General features: G+C 34.7%; 1 protein-coding gene across 1 annotated transcript in view; it reads left to right on the top strand.

The window, feature by feature from the left end:
* The window catches only part of AK7 (adenylate kinase 7), a 28,017-nt gene extending 7,749 nt beyond the window's left edge, over positions 1-20,268 (top strand). The window contains exons 6-18 of the mRNA XM_074865236.1: positions 5-88; positions 658-746; positions 1,272-1,362; positions 4,034-4,111; positions 4,845-4,994; positions 6,473-6,601; positions 6,907-7,048; positions 8,525-8,653; positions 9,647-9,715; positions 10,757-10,954; positions 14,354-14,574; positions 18,025-18,183; positions 19,998-20,268. Coding sequence (XP_074721337.1) covers positions 5-88; positions 658-746; positions 1,272-1,362; positions 4,034-4,111; positions 4,845-4,994; positions 6,473-6,601; positions 6,907-7,048; positions 8,525-8,653; positions 9,647-9,715; positions 10,757-10,954; positions 14,354-14,574; positions 18,025-18,183; positions 19,998-20,036 — 1,578 coding nt within the window. The 3' untranslated portion in view covers positions 20,037-20,268. The remainder of the gene's footprint in view (positions 1-4; positions 89-657; positions 747-1,271; positions 1,363-4,033; positions 4,112-4,844; positions 4,995-6,472; positions 6,602-6,906; positions 7,049-8,524; positions 8,654-9,646; positions 9,716-10,756; positions 10,955-14,353; positions 14,575-18,024; positions 18,184-19,997) is intronic.
* The last annotated feature ends 160 nt before the right edge of the window (positions 20,269-20,428 follow it).

The following is a 20,428-nucleotide window of genomic DNA, read 5'->3' on the forward strand; positions in this document are numbered from 1 at the left end:
ACAGAACAAACATAAATTTCCAACTTATGTTGTTGCCTCGGGACATCAATATGGAGCTGGAGAAGGGGTCTTACACTACTTTTTTAAGGTAGACATCCAGTTATTTTTGAAGGTTAATTTAATTTCTAGGGGTAAACTGCACTGGAATTGAATGCATTTTTAGTAGCTTTGGTATCATAAGCTTAATGCTTCTGTGAACAAAACTGATTATTTGAAGCCTTTGAAAGGTTTTAGCTACAGTGGAAGTGTTTTCCACTTCTTTTGGCTCTATATGTTTTTTAGTGTTTTACATAGTTTTTGAAGAGTATCTCCATATGTTCTTTACAGTGACGTGTCTGTGATATCAACAGAATCAGGAAAAATATCTTTCTTCTCAACATTATTTTCTTTTTCCCAAGCATTTCTTTTATTTGGGATATAAAATAACATTTGTCAAGATCAAAGAATATTTTTTAAAAAAAAAAAAAAGGTTATTGTTTTTAGTAGGCTGCCAGTCAGTATTTCTCAAGAATTTTTTCCTTTACTGCAGTTCCATTAATCATTCAAGAAACTAAACTTTAAATCCTGAATATATAGATTTGCCTAGTAAACAAATGCTCCTTTTTTGGCACCATGTAAAAGTAACCTTTTTCTCCTCACTTCTTTTTGTATTTCCAGATAGGTTGGCTTAGTGAGACTCCTGCAATACCTGTTTTTGGAGATGGAAACAATTTTATTCCAACCATTCATGTTCTTGATTTAGCAGCGTAAGTGAAAAAAAAAAAAAATCCCCTTGGCAATAATTGATACCTAGCTAGATAACAAATCCAAATCTACTAGAGAGTACTGAGGCTTTTAAATTGGGGTGGGTGGGTTTAAGAACACTCTTTGGCCCATCTTACTGAGTCAAACATACTTCCATTTCTTTAGTACTATGTATGCCTTCTGGAAACCTTATCTGACTTGCACTGGTGCTATGCTTTTAAGAAATGACTAGCAATGCTCGATCTAGAGTGTGATACCAGTTAACTGGCACTGGAAATGGATCATGTACTCTACAGCAGGCTAAATGAATATCTTCTACAGATGTTGGTTTTTATCCTTCGACCTTCCTTCCAAATAAAATATCTAGCTGTGCTTCTTTATTAAGGAAAATATACATGAAAATGTCATGCTCTGAAAAGTTCTGCAGGATTTTATAAACTCCTTGTACTGTTTCTGAAATGCATTTAACAATGAAAGTCCAGTGTACTTCTGAACTACTGGTCCTGACTGTACTTGCTATGTTTCAGAGTGTTACAAAATATAGCAGACCACAGGCCAAGGTCTCACTATATACTTGCAGTAGATCTATCTATGCACACTCTTCAAGAATTAATAAAGGTAAGAGATTTGATTCTTTTTTTTTTTCAGATATCTTTAAGCTTTTAAAAGCTATACATTTTACTTAAGTAGAAGTTCCTAGGTCTTCCTGAATTATCTTGTGTAGTAAATGGCATAGAAAATTATCTTTAAATCCTCCAAGACTCTGTCCTTTGACCAAAATAAACTATTTGGACCTGATTTTGCAGAACTAACTTTTGTAGTATTTTCATTAACTTAAGTAGAAGTTTTACCTGAGAAAAAGTTCTGGTGAATTGTTATGGGATTCACAGTACGGTAATTAGATACTCAAAGTGTTTAAGATGCTTTTTACTTTGTTTTGTAGGAAGATATCTTGTTTTTCCAAGCATTTTGAAATTAAGTCTAGAAATAGTCTTGATGACACTGTTGAACTACAAAATATACACTGATAGTGAGAGTCAACTAATACAATATAATAGGAAACTTATGTAGATAGAGCAAATGTTACGTAAGGACCAAACATAAGAGCCTGATATTTTTGGTTGTGTCAAAGAGTGTTTCATGGAACAGTGTGTTAGGCAGCTCACAAGAATATGCAACCTTTGTTTTGGTTCAGGTAAATATACAAGGTCTCACTGAGAAGTTAATAGTTGAAGAGCCATTCTGTATATGTGACCATAATGCAATTAGTCAACATTCCTATGGAAGAAGCAAAGGTCAAAATAACTTTTGCAGCTATGGTCAATCATAGGAAAGAACATTATACAAAAATGAACACAGAAGATGTTAAAAATATTAAGTCCTTAGAGGAGAACTGTAGAGGCTATTGAAATATATATTATTGGCCATATAAGGCCATTGCATGCTATTTATTAAAAAAAGTTTGGGAAAGAAAAAATGCAAATTAGCATGATTAAACTGTAGGTTGAAGAAAACAAGATGTCAGACTTCAAAAAGTTATGGTTATGTCCAGATGAAGAAGATAGAATAGAAAAGATCATGAAATCTGGCAGGATAAGCAAAAAAACACTTGAAGAACAACTATCACAAAAGACTCAAAATTAATATCTTTTTATCAAACACTTAACAAAAAGCCTGCCAGAAAATCTCTAAGGCAAATCAATGATTATGGTATAAAAGGAGCACTTAGAGAAGACAAGGCCATAACAGAGATTCTTTGCATTAGTGAGCATGGGTAAGAATTTGGAAGCCTCTTAATGCTTCAGGATCTCTTTGCGGATAGCTTGTTAGAGGATCTATATCAAACTAAAGTAACTGTAGAAAATATTATAGAATGAACTGACAAAATGAACACCAAGAAACCACCAGAATCTTGCAGTATTCAATGAAGATGTCTGAAATAGCTCAAGGATGAAATAACTCTGAATTGCTAATTCACACATACAACCGGCCGTTTAGCACTGTCCTGGCACTTGAAGGCTGGAGGATGATAAATATGATGCCAATGTAAAAAGAGAGATTCCTGAAACCTTTTGGGAATTACAGGCCAACATGCCTAATACTGTTGGCTAATAAACAGGTACATCGTTAGACATTATAATAAATTAAATGCATTAAAGGACACCCAGATACATGTGTTCTATTTGGGAGGAGTCAATGGGACTTTTGTAAAATACTTTCCCAAGAAATACTTTACAAAAACGTACTTTCAAATACTTTGAAAACCTCCTGAAGTTCTTTAATGCAATCAGCAAATATGGATAAGGGTGAACAAGCTGATGTAGTCTACTTGAATTTCCCAAAGGCTTTCAAAGGAGTACTTCACCAAAAGCTGTTGACAAGCAGCTAGGCACGCTAAGAAAAGTGGCTGAGTACTTTCATGAGTATGTGAATGTTTAGAAACGGAAAATAGAGGGCGGGAGTAAGTGGACAGTTCTTGTAGAGACAGGAAGTTGCCAGTGGAGAGAGTGTTGCAGAGAGCGCTGTGGAAAGCTGTCTTGGCATGGAGCTCTACCAGCCAGGGCAAGACTGGAAAGGTACATGGGTAAATATACCCCAGCTATTTCTAGTTTAGTAAGTCTCTGAGCTGAAAATAGTTGAAGATTAGAAGAGTATCTGGAAGGCGTATCACATATGCTTTTCCCATTCTGACTTTCATTTAGGCGTCCACTAATTGACACTGTTGGAAACAGAATGCTGGAATATATGTAGATTTGATCTGATGCTCTATATCCATTTTTATTTTATGGAATCTAGTGGGGTTTTAGATCTATTTTAAAAGGCTGTAGGAGTAACTAACAGCCTCTGTCTAATGATGAAATTAAAATGGTAATATGGAGTGTTATTGGCGGCATTGATCTGAAAAACCTTCCTCACTGTTAACAGAATTAAATACTTCAAGAACCTGAAGTGAAAGTGCTGGGAAATAAAATAGGTCTCCAAATAGTTCTTAAGCAGTAGGAAGTTGTACATAGAGCTTTGGAATACTTTTCTACGATTTTGGGTTGGTTGTTTGTTGGTTTGCTTTTTTTTTGCAAGTACTAAAGAGGAAGTGATTTATAGCAAAACAATGGTGTTTAATACTAACATTAAAGTTAATATACAGTTTTTTGATCTATTTCAAATCAGTATACTGATTTTTCAGGTATGGTGTAACATAAAATTTAAAGGACATATTTTATCCGCAGAAATCCTGTACAATTTTTTCTAAGAATCTGATTTGATAAGTGTATTTTTTTTTTCTTGATAGTGTATCAGTAAAAATGTTGGACCAGGAAAAATTGAGATGATTCCAAAAGAAGACGCATTCCTGAGCAAAGAGTTAACAGTTAGTACTTTTCCCCCCTTTATTACTTAAGTATGTAAATTAAAAGTATAATATCATCAAATATATAATTTCTTTTTTTATTTCACCAGAAAAATTTATCCCTAAAACATGCCTAAAAATATATACAGTGAGTTTACATATAGAAAATAAACAAACTAAAATTTAACCATCATAGAACAGACTATTTTGAGGAGTTACAGCCTGCTTTAGAAAAGCAGTGGAGCACTGATGTTACTGCTGCACGGAGCATACTGGAGCATTCTAACAAAACTTATGCAAAATGATGATGATAACAACAAAAAAAAGTTAATAATGAGGTGCTACCAAGGCTGATGGACACAGCATACATAAATTATGTTGTATTCGTCTATTTATCTGGAATAAACTGTTCATAGGAGAAATAAACAAATTACAATGGCGGTAGTTTTAAGATGGTACTTGATAAATTTATGAAAGCGGTTATTCCCTGAAATTATATGAAACTTTTGAATTGTACAGATTACTTGTTTAATGTTTCATGTTCTAATAGTTCATGAGACTACTCAAATACAAATATACATTGAAGATGTTTATATTTTTAAAAAGTCTCGTTTGGTTTGTGCGCAAGCCTTCTTTCCTTATGCTTTTAAGTCTTTCTATTTTCACCCCTCCATTCTTGTTGCTAGTTTGCTAACAGTGTTCTTTTAACATGCATAGCTTAAGTCTGTAAATAAATGTAGCTTTGCTCCCTCAGCAAATGCATTTGGATATGTTGCTTGTGAACCTGCGAATGGAATCTATGTTTCTGAAAGAGACTTTCAACATTAAGTGGGTTGCTCAGGCAGGACTGGTGGAGAACATTGAACAAATCGTCAATGAATACAAGCAAAGTCGAGGATTACTGGTAATGGTTTGGTGTATGCTGTTTTAAAGTGTGCCTTTCTTTTCTTTCCCAATAGAATTAGTTATATAAACACAAGCTTTAATTTCTTGAAGTAAAAATACATGGAAGACTGATATAGATGCAAAATAAGTGAACGTAAAAACAGAAAATTAAATCCAAGAACTTAAAAAAGAGGGAATATTAATTAAAACAATACTCACTGTTCTAATTCTTTTATGCTTAAAACTGAAACCCTGTAAATGCAAATAAGCTTCCTGATGGAGAAGCTGCTATTCTGAAAACTAGTTTCTGTATGTAATATATGGCATTCCTGGTATATTTTGCTTCAAGAACACAGTAAGTGTATCTTTTATTTAAGCTTTTTTATACCAGTCAGTAGTTAAGCAAGTGTTTTCTGCCCTTCATATATTTAGTGAGCCAGGCTATTCAGTTGCAATGTAGCTTTCATTCTACCCTGTACTAAGCAACTTTGCTGTTTCATATTTTAGTTTAATATTTAGAACTTATGTATTCATCTGTATAGGGGAGATTATTGAAAGGTGCAGAAAAATGCTTGCATACATTCAAGTATTGATTTGTAAATCAATAGATAAACAGATAAAGCTGTTCAGCATGTCTAAATCTTGTTCAAAGTTTGAACAAGGGTTCAGGAGGTGTAAAACAAAATACAACTACTATCATTTGAGGTTGTTTGTTAAAAGTCCCTGCGTACCTCTGAAAGGATTATCAGAGCTGTGTTTGGTTGAACTACTGCGTCTGAGTACGTATGCATGTAATTCAAAAAATTCAGTACAAAATATAAACATACCAAGTGGCAAGGAGAGGGAAGGCTAGTTAAACCTTTGTCCCTGTTAAATTTGTAGAGTTTGCACTGTTAGATTTACTGAATTATGATGGGCTATTAATGATGCATGATTTTGAGTTTGTTGCATAACATATTTAATAAGTGTATACTGGAATCTTGATTACACTTACTCATCCACTGGCTAGGTAGGCTGAAATGAGAAATTGATAATATCTTAAGATTGTGAGGGATCTGAAATTTTTGAGGTCAAAATAACCATTGTGATGACAGCAGCTCTACCTCAGTTGGCATAAAGAACTATTGCTAGTAGAATATCTGCCACCTCATACCAATCCACTGCAGCCTATCTATGGGATTGTGTTTTGTCTCTGATCATTCAAATACTAATAATGCCACTATAAGTTGGTCTGCGAGTCTACTAAATAGAAGCGTGCTTTTTCTCCAGTGGTAAAATTGTAAATTTAAATTAAGTAACTGTGTTACTCAAAGCTTGTGGATTATATAGGAGATATTCAACAAGAAATAAATAAATGAATAAAACTAAAATATATTTTCAGTTTTAATTATAATAATTGTTATTTTCTATTAGTTATAGAAAAAATATTGTTCCTTTCACATAAAAACATCCATATTGTTTGAATGATGTTATATCTTTAACTTTTTTTTTCCCCAGCCTCTCAAAGTTTGCATTCATGGTCCTCCTGGGGTTGGCAAATCTTCCATTGCTGAAGAGCTCTGCAAACACTACAAGATACATCACATTAAGATAAATGATGTGATTTCTGAAACAATAGCAAATCTGGTCTGTTGCTGTTTTCTAATATTGCTATTATTTTATTTTCTGTGATTTTAAAATGTTTGGCATCATTTAAAAATTGGTTATAATTCCATTATTTTAGAATGGAAATCTTTTTTGACCTACTGATCACCTCTGGGGGATACACTGAACTCTTTTTAGAGACTGAAGGTTGCTCAGTATCCCACTGTCCAGGAGCATACATGAAATTAATTGTTTAATTTTTTTTTGTCCTTTTATTACATCTGTGTAGAAAAGAAATTTGGCTATGAAATTTCTGAGCCTATTCATATTTTTGATATTGTCTTCAGGAGAAAATTGTGGCTCCTAAAGAACTGGACTCTGACAGTGTGAGAGAAGAGGGAGAAAGTGTTGAAGAGGAGGAGGGTGAAAATATAGAAGCAGCACACGAGTTATTAGCTAGAATAAAAGAAAGGATGGAGAAGAATGCAGGTAGGAAATACAAAGTACTAAGATGGGATTTAGATAACTAGTGCAATCCTATGCAAATAGAAAATCAGGAAGTAAATTGGTGCTTTAGAACTTAGGCATGCTATTAAAAGCAAGAATCATGCCCTGTCCATTTGTATGAATCTTATTTAAAAATCAAATGCAATGTTTTACATCATACATTATATACCTTGTATATCAAAAGTGATGTATTTTTTAAATACTGTGGTGCTTTTTTAATTGTAGAAGTTCCATCCTTCTACTTCTTTATATATTTTATATAATTCTTTTTACCCTGTAAGTTGATATATAAGTAACAATCGTATACTCAGAAGCATTAGATTCTTGGCCGTATTTTTTAAAAAACTTCATGTTTTCTTCTCAGAACAGGGAGCATAACTTATATAATGTAAAAAGTTAGTGAAGCATATCTTTACCAAATTTTAAAAGAAAAGTATTCTATGAAAAAGAGTTAGTGCACTGCCATATGAGATTGTGGGGGTTTTCTAAGTACTTTATACCTCATTTTGGCCATTTCTAAAAAGTAAATAGAATTTACTGAAGGCTGTAAAGAATTTTAAAGTCTGCAGATGGAAAAGGTCCATAAAAATTGCTATTCCTGAAAAGTACTAATTATCATCTATATATGGATAAAGTCATTTTCCATTTGTGGAACAACATTTTCCATGCTGTGTAAAGTGATCCTCCTTATAAATTCATTCTATCACTAAAGGTTTACCTGATTTGGATCTTGCATATCTACAAAGCAATGAACTTGTAATGGACCCAAAAACTTCAGTAATAAGATCTATGGCAGCATCTCTCTGCATGCCTTGCTTTGTTGTTTAAAATAATAATGCCTTTTAAAATAGTAACAAACTTTTATGATTACAATAGTTTATAAATATTTAAGACTTTTAAAAGCTGGAGCAAAATAAAGTAGGGAACTGGAGTCAATGGTTGCAAGAGGACAAAAAATCACATCAAACCAAACCAAACGTTTTACTCCCATGTATTTGCTCAACCATGTAGGCCAAGTTAATAAACCACGTCATATCTCAATCTATTAATCTGAAAATGAAACTTGTAAAGCCTATCTCACATGTGTTTTGCAAGACTGTCTTTAAGTCTTACTGTTAATTGTAAATAGAAAATAATTTTGTCACATTTTTTTCTATAAATATTTCTTTGCTATTTCTAGTAAAATCTGATTGCATTATTCTAAAAAAACCTAATTTCCTGTTTAGTATCCTTAAAGTTTTAATATTTATATCCTTGTAAACACAAATATAACTTTATTTTATAGCTACACATTTACATTCAGACAACATGTAATATACAAATAGTAACTCAAAATACATAAATTTTTTTAGGGTAAGATAGAAGTCTCTCTGATAAATTAATTTAAATGTTAGTAAAATAATTTCAGATATCTCTTTTCCATAAACTAGGTACCTAGTAACCTTCTTTGTGTCTTAGGTTGTCTAGATGATCAGTATGTTGTTAAATTTGTGAAGGACAAGCTCAAATCTATGCCTTGTAGGAATCAGGGATATATTTTAGATGGGTTCCCAGAATCCTACGACCAGGCAAAAGATCTTTTTAATTGTAAGTACTGCTGCTTTTACTTTTATGGCTATCATTATTGTTCCCAGTGCCACAGTAGTTGAGGTGCACCATCACTGTAATGACTACAGTGCAGGACACAAAACAAAGTTGTTTTCACATGATGCTTAAAATGTAAGAAGGATTGTAATGCACCTTATTTAATTTAAGCACAAAATACTTTTCAGACTATCTTTGCTGGCAAAGTACGAAGTAAGTGCATAAATATGGAAGATGCTCTCTTGTTCTGTGTTGGTCTACTCCACTCAAGCAAGCTCTAAGGCAGAATTTCTTCATAATATTTAAGGGCTGCTTAATGAGGGGACCCAGCCAGTGCACCAATACATGTTTTGTGAGCCAGATTACAGTGAGTATATTAGATCAGCTACAGTAGGTGTGACTTCAGAGGAGCTCTGTGACATACATTTCAAATTGTGAGCAAGCACTGTCTGTGCATTAAGACCAAGAATCATCTTCGTACATAAATTATATCATGAGATTTGAAGGAAAACAAAAACCAGTCTTGTTCAGCTTAATATACTGGGCTGTAAATTATCATGCTTAGCTGATGCTCTTCAGGGAGTTTTACTGACTGTTCAGAATGGCAGACAATGCCACAAACCATTTTAACCATACTACTGTAAAACATTTCTGCTCACTGTTCTGAGCCTTGTTTCTGTTTTTGGCAGAATAATTTACTTGTCAGGAGAAGAGGCCAGGGTCAGGACAGCAGTATGGACACATCTTAAAATTCTGTATGCATGTGCATACTTCTGCTGTATAGGCAAACACCTGTTAGTGTCCCAAGGTAGAATTCTGTTGTGGCCGCCAGCATGAATTACTTACTAAATTCTCCAAACTGGTGTCCAGGTTAGATTAATTTCCAACAATTAGTATAATTTGAATATAGACAAATCTGTGTTTGTACTGGGCACATTTTTAGCAAATATAATGATATTGTTGCTTCAAATGAAAATGTCAACCATTTCTTTTTAGTGGAAAGTGAAAATGAAGAAGAAGGAATAAAGGGCAAAATACCTAAATGTGATAAATTAATCACACCTGGTAGGTTTGATAGATTTCTTTTTAAATAAACTGAGGAGTTTTCAAATACTGCTGCCACCAACGAGAAGTCTAAAATATCACTCCATCTGTTCATATTTAATTTAACATAAAATAAATATCTAATTTGTGTAAAGCTGCTGCCCTCTTCTTTGAAAGTGAGGGGGGGCTGTGTCTGTGCTTGATTCTGCAAATTTCTCTCTGATGTCAGAAAAACTACTTCCTGGCTTTGTTAAATTAACAGGTTTCAGTAGTATTGAGTAATGATATCAATATCAGAATATATTGTGATAAATTATATGAAGTCATATTTAATAAATACAAATTGATTGTTGAGTTAATAAAATACTGCAAGATTCAGCCTAATGAAGCCAGAAATATGAGACTTCTGAAGTGAGGAGAGGAGACGGGGTTTTTTATGGAACATTGAAAGATTTCTGGTGTTTTTGTCTACCAGTAGTACTAAAATAACATTGACACAATTTTATGGTGTGTGGTAGCATAGTATCTTTAATATACTAGTCTATTTTTTTTTAATTTACTTTAATTCAGCAGATACACCTTTATTTGTGAGATTAAAAATCACAATACAGGGTGATGACTTTTGATGACTTGAAAAACAAATGAGTTGTTATATTCTCCAGTGTATCTTGCTGCTCTGGCTGCACCACTCATAAGAATTTTTTTTCCTCATATACTTATTACATGTATTGGTTGTATGATAGCTTTCTCAGAAAATTTGGACTGCATTGCTGTTCTTAAGATTTTTGTGCTGCTTATTGCAAAAATAGTCTTGTTGAGTGCTAAGAAAGAATTTGGTAGAATTGGAATATGTAGCTTCTTTACAGACATGTCTCAATATTGTTGGACTGCTCTGACTGGAGAAGTTGAATATAAGCATTTGATAATTAAATTCTCTATAAAGATATATACAATTCACATCTATTTACGTTAAATTGTGGTTTAAAATTTACTAACACAAAGTAGGTAAGAAAGAGGAAAAACAATAATATACGGGCACTGATAATGTGTTCTTCTTCACAGAATTTGTTATTTCTTTGAGCGCATCTGATGAATTCCTTATAAACAGGATAATAAATCTGCCAGAGAGAATTGTTGCTGGAACTCGTTATACCCAGGACCGGTTCCTGCAATCTCTGAATCTCTTCAGAGAGTTAAACACAGATGATAAGACTGTTCTCAACTATTTTGATGAACTTGAAATACATCCTCGGTTTATTGGTATGAAATAATAAAATTAGTAGATAAAATATGAGTAAAAAAATTTTGTTGTTGCAGATTTAACACTTGTGAAGATCATACAGTAAGTGCACATATATAAATAATATTTATATTGTTAATGTTAATATGTTAATTAACACTGCAGAATACATATACAACAAGCATTTAATTATATATCTGCAAAATTATCTGTATACGAATAAGGATTCTGAATTGTTCTCTTACAGTTAATGTGTTTTAAAAAATAGGGGTTTTAATTGTTTGGGTTTGTAGGCTAAATGATCAAAATAATTTTCCGACTTAAGTTACAGACCTCTGCACTGCCGTCCTTCCAGATTGGTGTAATAGTATATTTTCATGGACTTTCAATATTATAGTGCTTACATTTTTTCTTTAGACTTATCCTCAGATGCCATAACAATATATAGGTAATCTCTAAATGATGAAGCATGACAAAAAATTATTAGAAATTAAAGGTGGAAGGCTAGGACTGTTTTGCACTATACCTGTATGTGAGAAAATTTGTCTTCCCTACACACTGTCTAGAAAATTGTGATCACTGGGAAATCTTGAGAAGGTTACTGTAATCTGATTATTTAAAAGCAGTGAGATCAGGGTGACAGCATTCTTAAGAAAAAGGGGGGGCGTGGGGTGTTGGGCAGGTGGAGAAAAGAAAAAACAAGGGGAAAACCCTGCAACTAAAATCAAACTGCTGATATTTGGAATGTCCGTTTGAGATGAGTTATGAGAAGTTAGTTGTTGAATAGGCTCAGTCATAATTGATTTCCTAAGTTTTTTTATTTATCTCCATTAATCAAGGAGATTATCCTTGAGAATAATACCATACATGTGGTGTTAGGAAGTGTAGCAGTGGAAAAAAGTAGTGTGTTAGTATAATCATTTTAGAATTGAGGTAATTCTGCTACAGAAAGTAAGAGTAAGAAATGGTAAATATTAAGGTCTGATGCTGTCAATTGGTCATATTCTTATCCTATACATTCTGGACAGGCAAGTAGTAGCACTGTCCAAGACCATGTTTTATTTTGGTGGGGACTATAAGGTCTATACTCTATGGTAGAATATTGCAGTGTTTTCTGCTAAGAATTATATCCAATTACTCTTAAACTCTAGTCCATTCCAAATAAGGAAGCTCACTGGCCTACTAATTTTAATTATTGAGATATCATGACTGTGACGTTCAGTGACTTACAGATGATGTTCATATTGAGTTTATAGTGTTGATTCCCACCTTCAAAGGAGCATCATCTTTAGGTGCTGTTTATCTCAGGAACTGCCTCTTTACCTATATTCATATTACTAATTTTTGCTCACTGAAGTATGAAAGCATATAGCTTTCTGTTGTAAAATGGTAAGGACAGATTACAAAGATAACTTCAGTGAGGAACCTTCAGCTCTGCCAATACTCCTCCATTCTAGCTGATGTTCCAGTTGGTTTATCAGATCCATAGAATTAAGTAGCATCAGATTTAAGCAGAAAGCCAACTTTCTCAGTTATATTCTCAAGGAACTTAGTGGGGAATGGTTAAAAAATTGTGCTTGATTTGTTAAATATTGACTCAAATTAATCAAATTTTTCTTCCACCTTAATTTTAGAAAACCATAACATATGGCTTTATGAATTGCTTTTATGATTATTATTTTCTCTGAGTCTGAAATGTGATTAATACAAAGGAGTGGGCTTCAAGATTCTGGGAACCCTACCTTGCTACAGTGACTCACTGCATGAAGTCTGCAAGTCAGTTATCTTGTGTCTTGTTTTTCTCATTTGCAAATCAGAGATCGTGACAAAGGCATGTTAGATCATCTTACAAAAAGGCATGTTAAAGTTACAACAGCAATTTCCTTTGAAGATCTTACTTTATGAACTCCTTTTCTAGTGATCTTTTCTCTCAATTAGCATCAGTGCTAAATTCATTTTTTATTTAAAAGGTGTTTATTTTTGAGGATAAATGCAGTTAATTATGATTGCTGTAATACTTGCATTGTAATCTTGCTTGGCCATCTAAGAAAAAAATGCAGTCTTTGAGACTTCAAATGCAATGCTGAGAGAGTTCTTAGCAATACTTTAAATGACTAGAAAAGTGGTTTGCACTGTAATTTTTATAGCCAGGTGCAGGTAAAATTACAGAAACAATGGACTGCTTGACACAGAAAATGTATTATTCTTATAATTTTGAATACTTCAGGAATGTAATTCCTGATTTTTTTGAAAGAAGAAAGAAGCTGTAAAAGAAATTTTATTATGTAGAATTATGTTAGCTTTTCTCCTCAATTAATTAGCAGAGTTTGGACTTCAGGTCCAAATCAAAAACACTTAAACTCTTGGAATAATGGTGTTAGTATTGGACAACTATCTTCTGTCTAAATTAGTGATTAGAAGGAAATGGGAAGCATGCTTTGCCAATGGCTTTCAAAATAACTTCATAAAGCAGAGGACTGCGAAGTAGGGACTACTGGATTTTCATCTAAATTCTGTATTCTAGTTGTTCTGGTTGTTCTGGTTTTTCCCCTTCCTCTGCTTGCTCTCTTTACCCACTTCTGTGCCTTTACACCTCCAGTCCCTCACCACTGAACAAGCCCTTTATCTCCGTATTCTCTGGATACCTGAAATGCCCACTTTTCCTCTTTTCTGTGCACATTTCTATACCCTTTCTGCCAGATGCCTTCCCACAGTGAATGCATACAGAGCCTAGAAAGCCCCAGAGACATTTTTCTGTGTTTTTTCTTTTCCTTAATTTTTTACAAGTTTAACACACAAGTAGCCTCCAACAATTAAAAGGAAGAAGGAATTAAATGAAGGAGAAGGTCTTGCCGAGTCTCTCTGCTCCTACATGAAGCTACAGATTTGTTTTGTAGATATGACACTGTAAGAGTTCAACTAGAGATAGGTCTGTGTATTTGTAAATCTGTATGAGTGAAAACTTTGGAGTTTGTTGCCAAATCCTAATAACCTATTGTGTAACCTGTGGGGAAGACAGGGTCAAAAGCTGATGGTTTTATGAATCTGGATAAATTGACATAAGATTGGTGGCAGGAACATCTCTGATAGTTGAATTACCTCATTTTTAAGTTTCAAAATCTAGGCAAGCTGCAGCTGATAAACAGAATAGTTGTAAAAATTATTTTAATACATTTCTCCCTTACATCATCTTAAAAAGACAAACTATTTTAGCTGAAACTAGTAAAGAAAATCAGATGTAGAAAACTTAATTCTGTGTAGCAAAAAATTGACATTTATAAGCAACTGCAAACATCATCTTACACTTGAAAATTCAAGCAATACGAGCACCATATATTTTTAGGTTGTGCAGTTATTTACTAATGTCCATTGATAACTGACAAAAGCCTTGAAAAGTTCTCTCTTCTATTGCTTAAAAGATGTAGCCAAATTTGAAGATCCTGAGAACAGATTTATTGTAAAAGAGATCATCAAAGAAATTGGGGAACCTCGGAATTATGGCTTGACAGATGCAGAAAAGGAGAATTTGGAACGCAAAGCAGCTGAGGACCGCCTTCTCAAAGAAGCTCAAGAAAAAGCTGAACGAGAGCGTAAAGAAGCAGAAGAAAGAGCTGAAAGGATGGCAAATTGGGAAGAGTGGGTAGGTTAATACATTTTTTGGGGGAAACCGTTATTATTTAGGTACATATTTTTTGGGAAACCGTTATTATTTATGTTTTAGATGGCTTCCAGCAATCTGTTATGTAAATACACTTGAAAAGTGGTGTTGTAAAAGGATAAAAAGCAAAAATTTAGAAAAGACAAAAAGGCAATGTTTCTCATACGATCTACAGCTCAGAATCTAAATTGTGTTTTATAACCAGAATCACTATTGCTATAAACAAATTTATGGTTGCTTAGTTCTGAGGTAGATCTATTGCATTGTTAAGATTTATGACCAACAGAATGGTGATCTGAAACCATGCAGTGGAAAGTCTCTATTTTTGTGTCCTTTAGGTGAATTTAGCTCATTATAATATGAAAGCCACACCTCTATATCTTAAGCTACCCACCTCTTCATGAAGCCCCTCACCCTTTAAGCATACATACATTAATAGGTAGATTACTGTGACTTTAAATGAAAGTGAAAAAAACCTAGCCAATAGCTGATACTGTGATAAAATACTAACCAATAGTTATGTATGGAGGCCTGTGTTTGTGTGTTCAGAATCAAGTAAATATAGTGCACATTTATAACTTGGTGTGCTGGCCACTTTGGATGCCTAGCGCCCTTTTCTGCACAGAACTGTAATAAGTACAAGTATCTTGATTCTGTGTGTTAATTGGCTCTTTGCACACCGGCTGAAGAGCCCTGGTTTTGGGACAACAGTGTGGCATAAATTCTCTAGTTCCATATATCATACTTTAGATTTGGGTTAGACTATCTTCACAGCACATTTTGAGGCCCAGTCTAAAGAATATAGTCGCTTTTTGATTACAGACAAAGCATTTTTTTTTTGCATGTTGGTATCAGCATGTCTTTAAAATACTTATATAATGCTCTTTTTGTTGTTACTGTGCTGTAACTCTTTCATTTTACCATTTATAAATATCTACTATAATCGATGGTGGTTTTCCATAACCAGTCTTCTAGGACTTTTGCATTTTGCTCACTTCTAAGCAGCTGACCAAGTCTTAATTATCACGCCTTTTAAACAAGATTTTTAACTCAACACTGATCAATATTCCAGCCTGCATTGCAGAAAGGTTTCTGAGCCTGCAAGAGAAATGCCTTTGAGAGCTGAGTCCTCAGTTCAGTGAGGACTACCTGACGCAGTCTGAAGGATGCTTTTTGTTTGCTAATAAGTACTTGGTATTTAGGCCACCTGACCTCACAGGATTTGCACATGATGCTTTTTCCTTATTTACTTTGCCACACCTAAGGACATTTTAGGTAAATAATCTGAAATGCATACTATAAGAATGTTCTTGTTCACACCCAAACTCAGGTTGTTTCACCAGAAAGCAGTTCTATCGTCTTCTTTTAGAGCTATTTAAAAACAAACTGATCATTCCACAGAGAAATCCTTTTCGTACACTTGAATGCCCATACACATCCATGGGGAAATAATACCCTGAAATTAGTCACTTTTAAAGAAGCATTTACAGTGCTCTGATGTTGGCTTTTAAATAAGTTTTCTTTGTTATCTCTGTGCTTACTTACAGCTTCATTTAACATTAAATAGCATTTTGTACTTGCTGTAAACTTGTCTAAAAGATTAGTAAGGGTAGTTAACACATTTTTAGCTTTATTTAATCCAAAACCATCTGACTTTCAAGAGGGAAAACTGCATTATTCAAAGCTAAAGTAGGTGTTTAAATACAATGTGTGCTTAAGTTTACCCTTTTAAATAGGCAAATGCTCAGGAAATCTAAGCAACTATTCATTTGCCCTTGAGACTGTAGATTAGCTGCTGTCTCTGAGTAGTGGCCAAAACCCACTTGCAGTATTTATTCAATAGCACTCCTGGATTGAGTGAATAAGGTAAATGTATTTTCCAGATACTGCTATATCAATTTTATCTGAACATTGCTTTTGTGTTACACCTTGAGCATAGAAAAGCAGTCTTCAGAGTATCATCTGTTTGCTGTATCTATATATGACTCAGGCTACTGAAACAAAGAATTAACAGAATCCAATAGAACTGTTAAGCAGGTATTCTTTTATTGTCAGTGCTGGAGTCGACCTGGGGATTCTCCACCATAAGGGCTCCCAAGAATTAGCAAGGGACATCAGTTTACATACACACAAATCATACATATTCATTAGATTTCCTAGAAAGGGGTGTCTTATGATAATGAGTTCCCAGAATTCATTTGCATAATCTGAGCATGCGTAGTGAAAATAGAGTGAGGGTCTTCGGTGGTCAGGGGAGGAAGTAAGTAGTCGTCTTCACAGTGTTGGCTAGTTGACCCTCTTTCCAGAGCATGCGCTGTGAAGTCCAGGTGTCTCCCTCCTAAGTCAGCAAAATCAGTTTCCCTATAACAGGGTCTCTGTGTCTCTGTGTTAGAGCCCCCCATATCTCATTCTAGGAGTTGCCCAAGTGTCCACTGAAGGCCTTGAGTCTGCCATCAGTGATTTACGTAGGGAGCCTAACGAGCGTTTCAATCTTACCTAAACAGACAAAGGGACCTAAGGAAACAGTTGCGGAGTCAGGAGTCCTTGAGAAACAAATGAAGCAAAACACAAACAAAGCCTTCATACATCACAGTTTAGTCTTAATAATTGTTAGAAATTCATTTGTTTGAGCCCTTTCATTCTTATCCACTACTGATGAATAAAATGAGAGAAAAGAGAACAATAAAAATATTTTTGAGTAATCTGCTGGCTAAAACTACTGCAAGTATGCATGGTATTAAGTGCTATTAAAGGGAAGAAAGAAGAACTCGCAGCAGTTTTCCCTCCCACTTTTTGAGTGTAATCATTGTATCCGATTTAACTTGAATTCAAGAATAAATGTAGCTGGTGTAAACAAGATGTAATTCACTGTGGGTTTAGTCTATTTAACTCTGATCCCCCTCAAAAACTAACATCAATGAAATAAAATCAAAACAAAGAAACCAAACCCAAAAGAAACAAACAAAAAAACCCCAACACAATTTACAGTTATTTAGAGAATCAGTGCTCTCTTCTGAGTAAAAATATTCTCTTTCCCCTCCAGTTCAAAAAACCCTCAAGAAACCATCTGCATCTGCAACAGTACTAATCTTTGAAGTGATACAGTGTACTCCAACCATTTTGCCAAATATCTTACAGAAACAGGACCACTGGAAGACTTCAGAATAAACCTCCTTTTATGTGTTAAAGAGAAAAACTAAAATTATTTTACTAAGGAGATTATTTCAGTTTTCATCATGTTCAATTCTTTGTCCTCAGTGTGCCATGTACTCTAATACGCAGTTTATAGTTTTTCCTGCCAAGTTCTGAGTTTTAAAGTTCTGTCCACAGCTTCTAACACTACTTTCTTCTCTAGGTCACCATTACTATTTAGTCAGGTGCTATTTGGTAGATGTTATAAATATTTTTTATGATTTTGTTAATTATTTGTAGAATAAACATCTGGAGGAGGTGAAAAGACAAGAACAAGAGTTATTGGAGGCCCAGTCCCTTCCACTAAGAAACTATTTAATGAAGAATGTCATGCCAACACTTATGCAAGGGATAAATGAATGCTGTAGGATCAGGCCAGATGATCCAGTCGATTTTCTGGTAAGGTGATTACTTTTTTTTTTCTTAAAGACATCTGAATATTCATGTAGCCCCAAAGAATCTCTGTTAACATAAGGATTTACATTTTTTTCTCCACTGTCACGATAACAATTAATTAACAGTATCTGCAATTCTGGTGAGCAGTAATTATTGTGAAAATTAAAAACCCAGCAACTACTTTTTATGGGATCAGCTGATACTGTGTATCAAGTAAGGGCATAATCCAATTTTGCTAAACACTAACAGGACAAGAATCACTACCAGAATCTGTTTCTCCTTGCTCTGTGCAGTCTGCGCATCTTATATACCCTGTCAATTCTGCTGTGACAGAGGCCTGCAGAAAGGGGGTCATCACTCTCCATCCTGCTTACACCCCTCTAGGCACAACAGAACACATTACTGTAATGATGAATGAAAGCTCTTTGGTAATTCCCCTCAGAATACACAGATAAATTAATGAGTAAATCCTATAAGACATTCATAGAATAATTCCAGTTGCAAAAGACCTCAGGAAGTTATCTAGTTCAGCTTTCGGCTGGAAACAGGGTCAGCATTGCATTCAGACAAGAATTCAGATGCTCTAAAGTTATTGCTGTACTGCTGTTCTTCCTGCATTTCCTAAGAACGTTATTAACAAGTTATTGTTGTCCCTCAGATAGGGTTTGTTACTCAGTGGGCAAAAGCCAATTTCACACACAGAGCTGAGACAGCAGTTTATTCCATACTTGTGCAAAGCTGGGTGCTAGGTGGTAACTCCACAAAGCTAGCACACTGCACAAAGGAACTACAGCCCATTTATACTATTACATGATTAGTAAAAACCTATCTAAGTTTACACTCCTTGGTCCATAATTACCATTCCACTTGCTATTGGTTAGTTATATTTAAATTAGCGTCCCTTGCCGTGTAAATTAGCATGCATGCTCCTTGTGGGGGGTGGGGAGGGGGGGGGCGGCAAGGCCTTTTCAGTCCTGAATTGAGTCGGCGGTTGTGATCTCCCCCTGCTGCCTTTATTTCTCCCCCAGTTTCCACAAATTTTTGCTGACTTCATGCTTCTTGGGCAATCATCCAGCCTCTGGTGTCTTCTGGGGCAGGATGCTCACCTCTTATCAATCTTTTATCTGCTATTCAATGGTGAAGTCATTAGCAAGGCCTGGATCCTATCAGGCTCACACAATAGAGCCACCAAGTAGGGCTTACACAATGGAGCCAGTGATTAGTGGTCCTTGTGCTTGATGAGAACCATTTGTAAGGGCTTCAAGGATACACTATCACTGTTTTAACGAAACAAAAACCAGTTTATTAACCACGCAAAAGCTTAAAATGAAAGCATCAGTGTTGCCTGCCACTTTAGGCACTAAGGAATATTTGTTTTAACGTTTTTGCTTACTGATGAGTGACAACTACCTGTAGCTGTAGGAGCATTGAGATCTTCCCTACTAACTGCATAACTTTTAAAGACCTGTATTATCTACTCTTCTGGGTCCAGAAATCAGGCCCTAGGGTACTCCCCAGGATCTTCCATGGAGTGACAAATAGTGTGGTAATGGCTCACTTCCTTCTCTCGCCCTCGATAGAGATGGTGTGACTGTTAGTTACCAAGAGGGAGAATGAGGTGGATGGTATTTTGGATGGTATTTGTGGGGAAGGGGTATCTCTGAACTATCTGACAGAAATTACATTTTTAGAGCCATTTAATACTTGCTGCAATTTTGTTTAAAGCAACGTTATCCACTATATTTTTGTTATTTAGCATAAATTTTAAAATTGGAGGCTTGAAAATAAGTGTAACTTTGAAACTCTTCTGTTTACAGGCAGAGTATCTCTTCAAGAACAGTACTGATATTGAATGAGATAAATATTAAATCCTAACAGCTGTTGAAATTGTGAAGTAGAAAGTGAGAACATTCCTAATGGATTTTAAATAAAAATACTTAGTTTCTGAATTTATTTTTGTTTAGGCTTAATTGTGTATTCTCCATTTTTATTTCTCATACTACTACTACATTTAATATTCCTTCTACAAAAGTACCATTTACTGCACGTACTGATCAATACAGTTACACATCTGTATTTTGTATGTCTCTTTGAAACTCTGAACAATAAGAATGTGTTCTTTCTACAAAATTGTCTTACTGGATTTTTTTCAGTTACACATTTGCCAGTCAGAGAGGGACCTGGGGGTGTTGACTGACAGCCGGCTGAACATGAGCCAGCAGTGTGCCCAGGTGGCCAAGAAGGCCAA

This window comes from Strix uralensis, chromosome 4, assembly GCF_047716275.1.
Source record: "Strix uralensis isolate ZFMK-TIS-50842 chromosome 4, bStrUra1, whole genome shotgun sequence".
Taxonomy (NCBI): Eukaryota; Metazoa; Chordata; class Aves; order Strigiformes; family Strigidae; genus Strix; species Strix uralensis.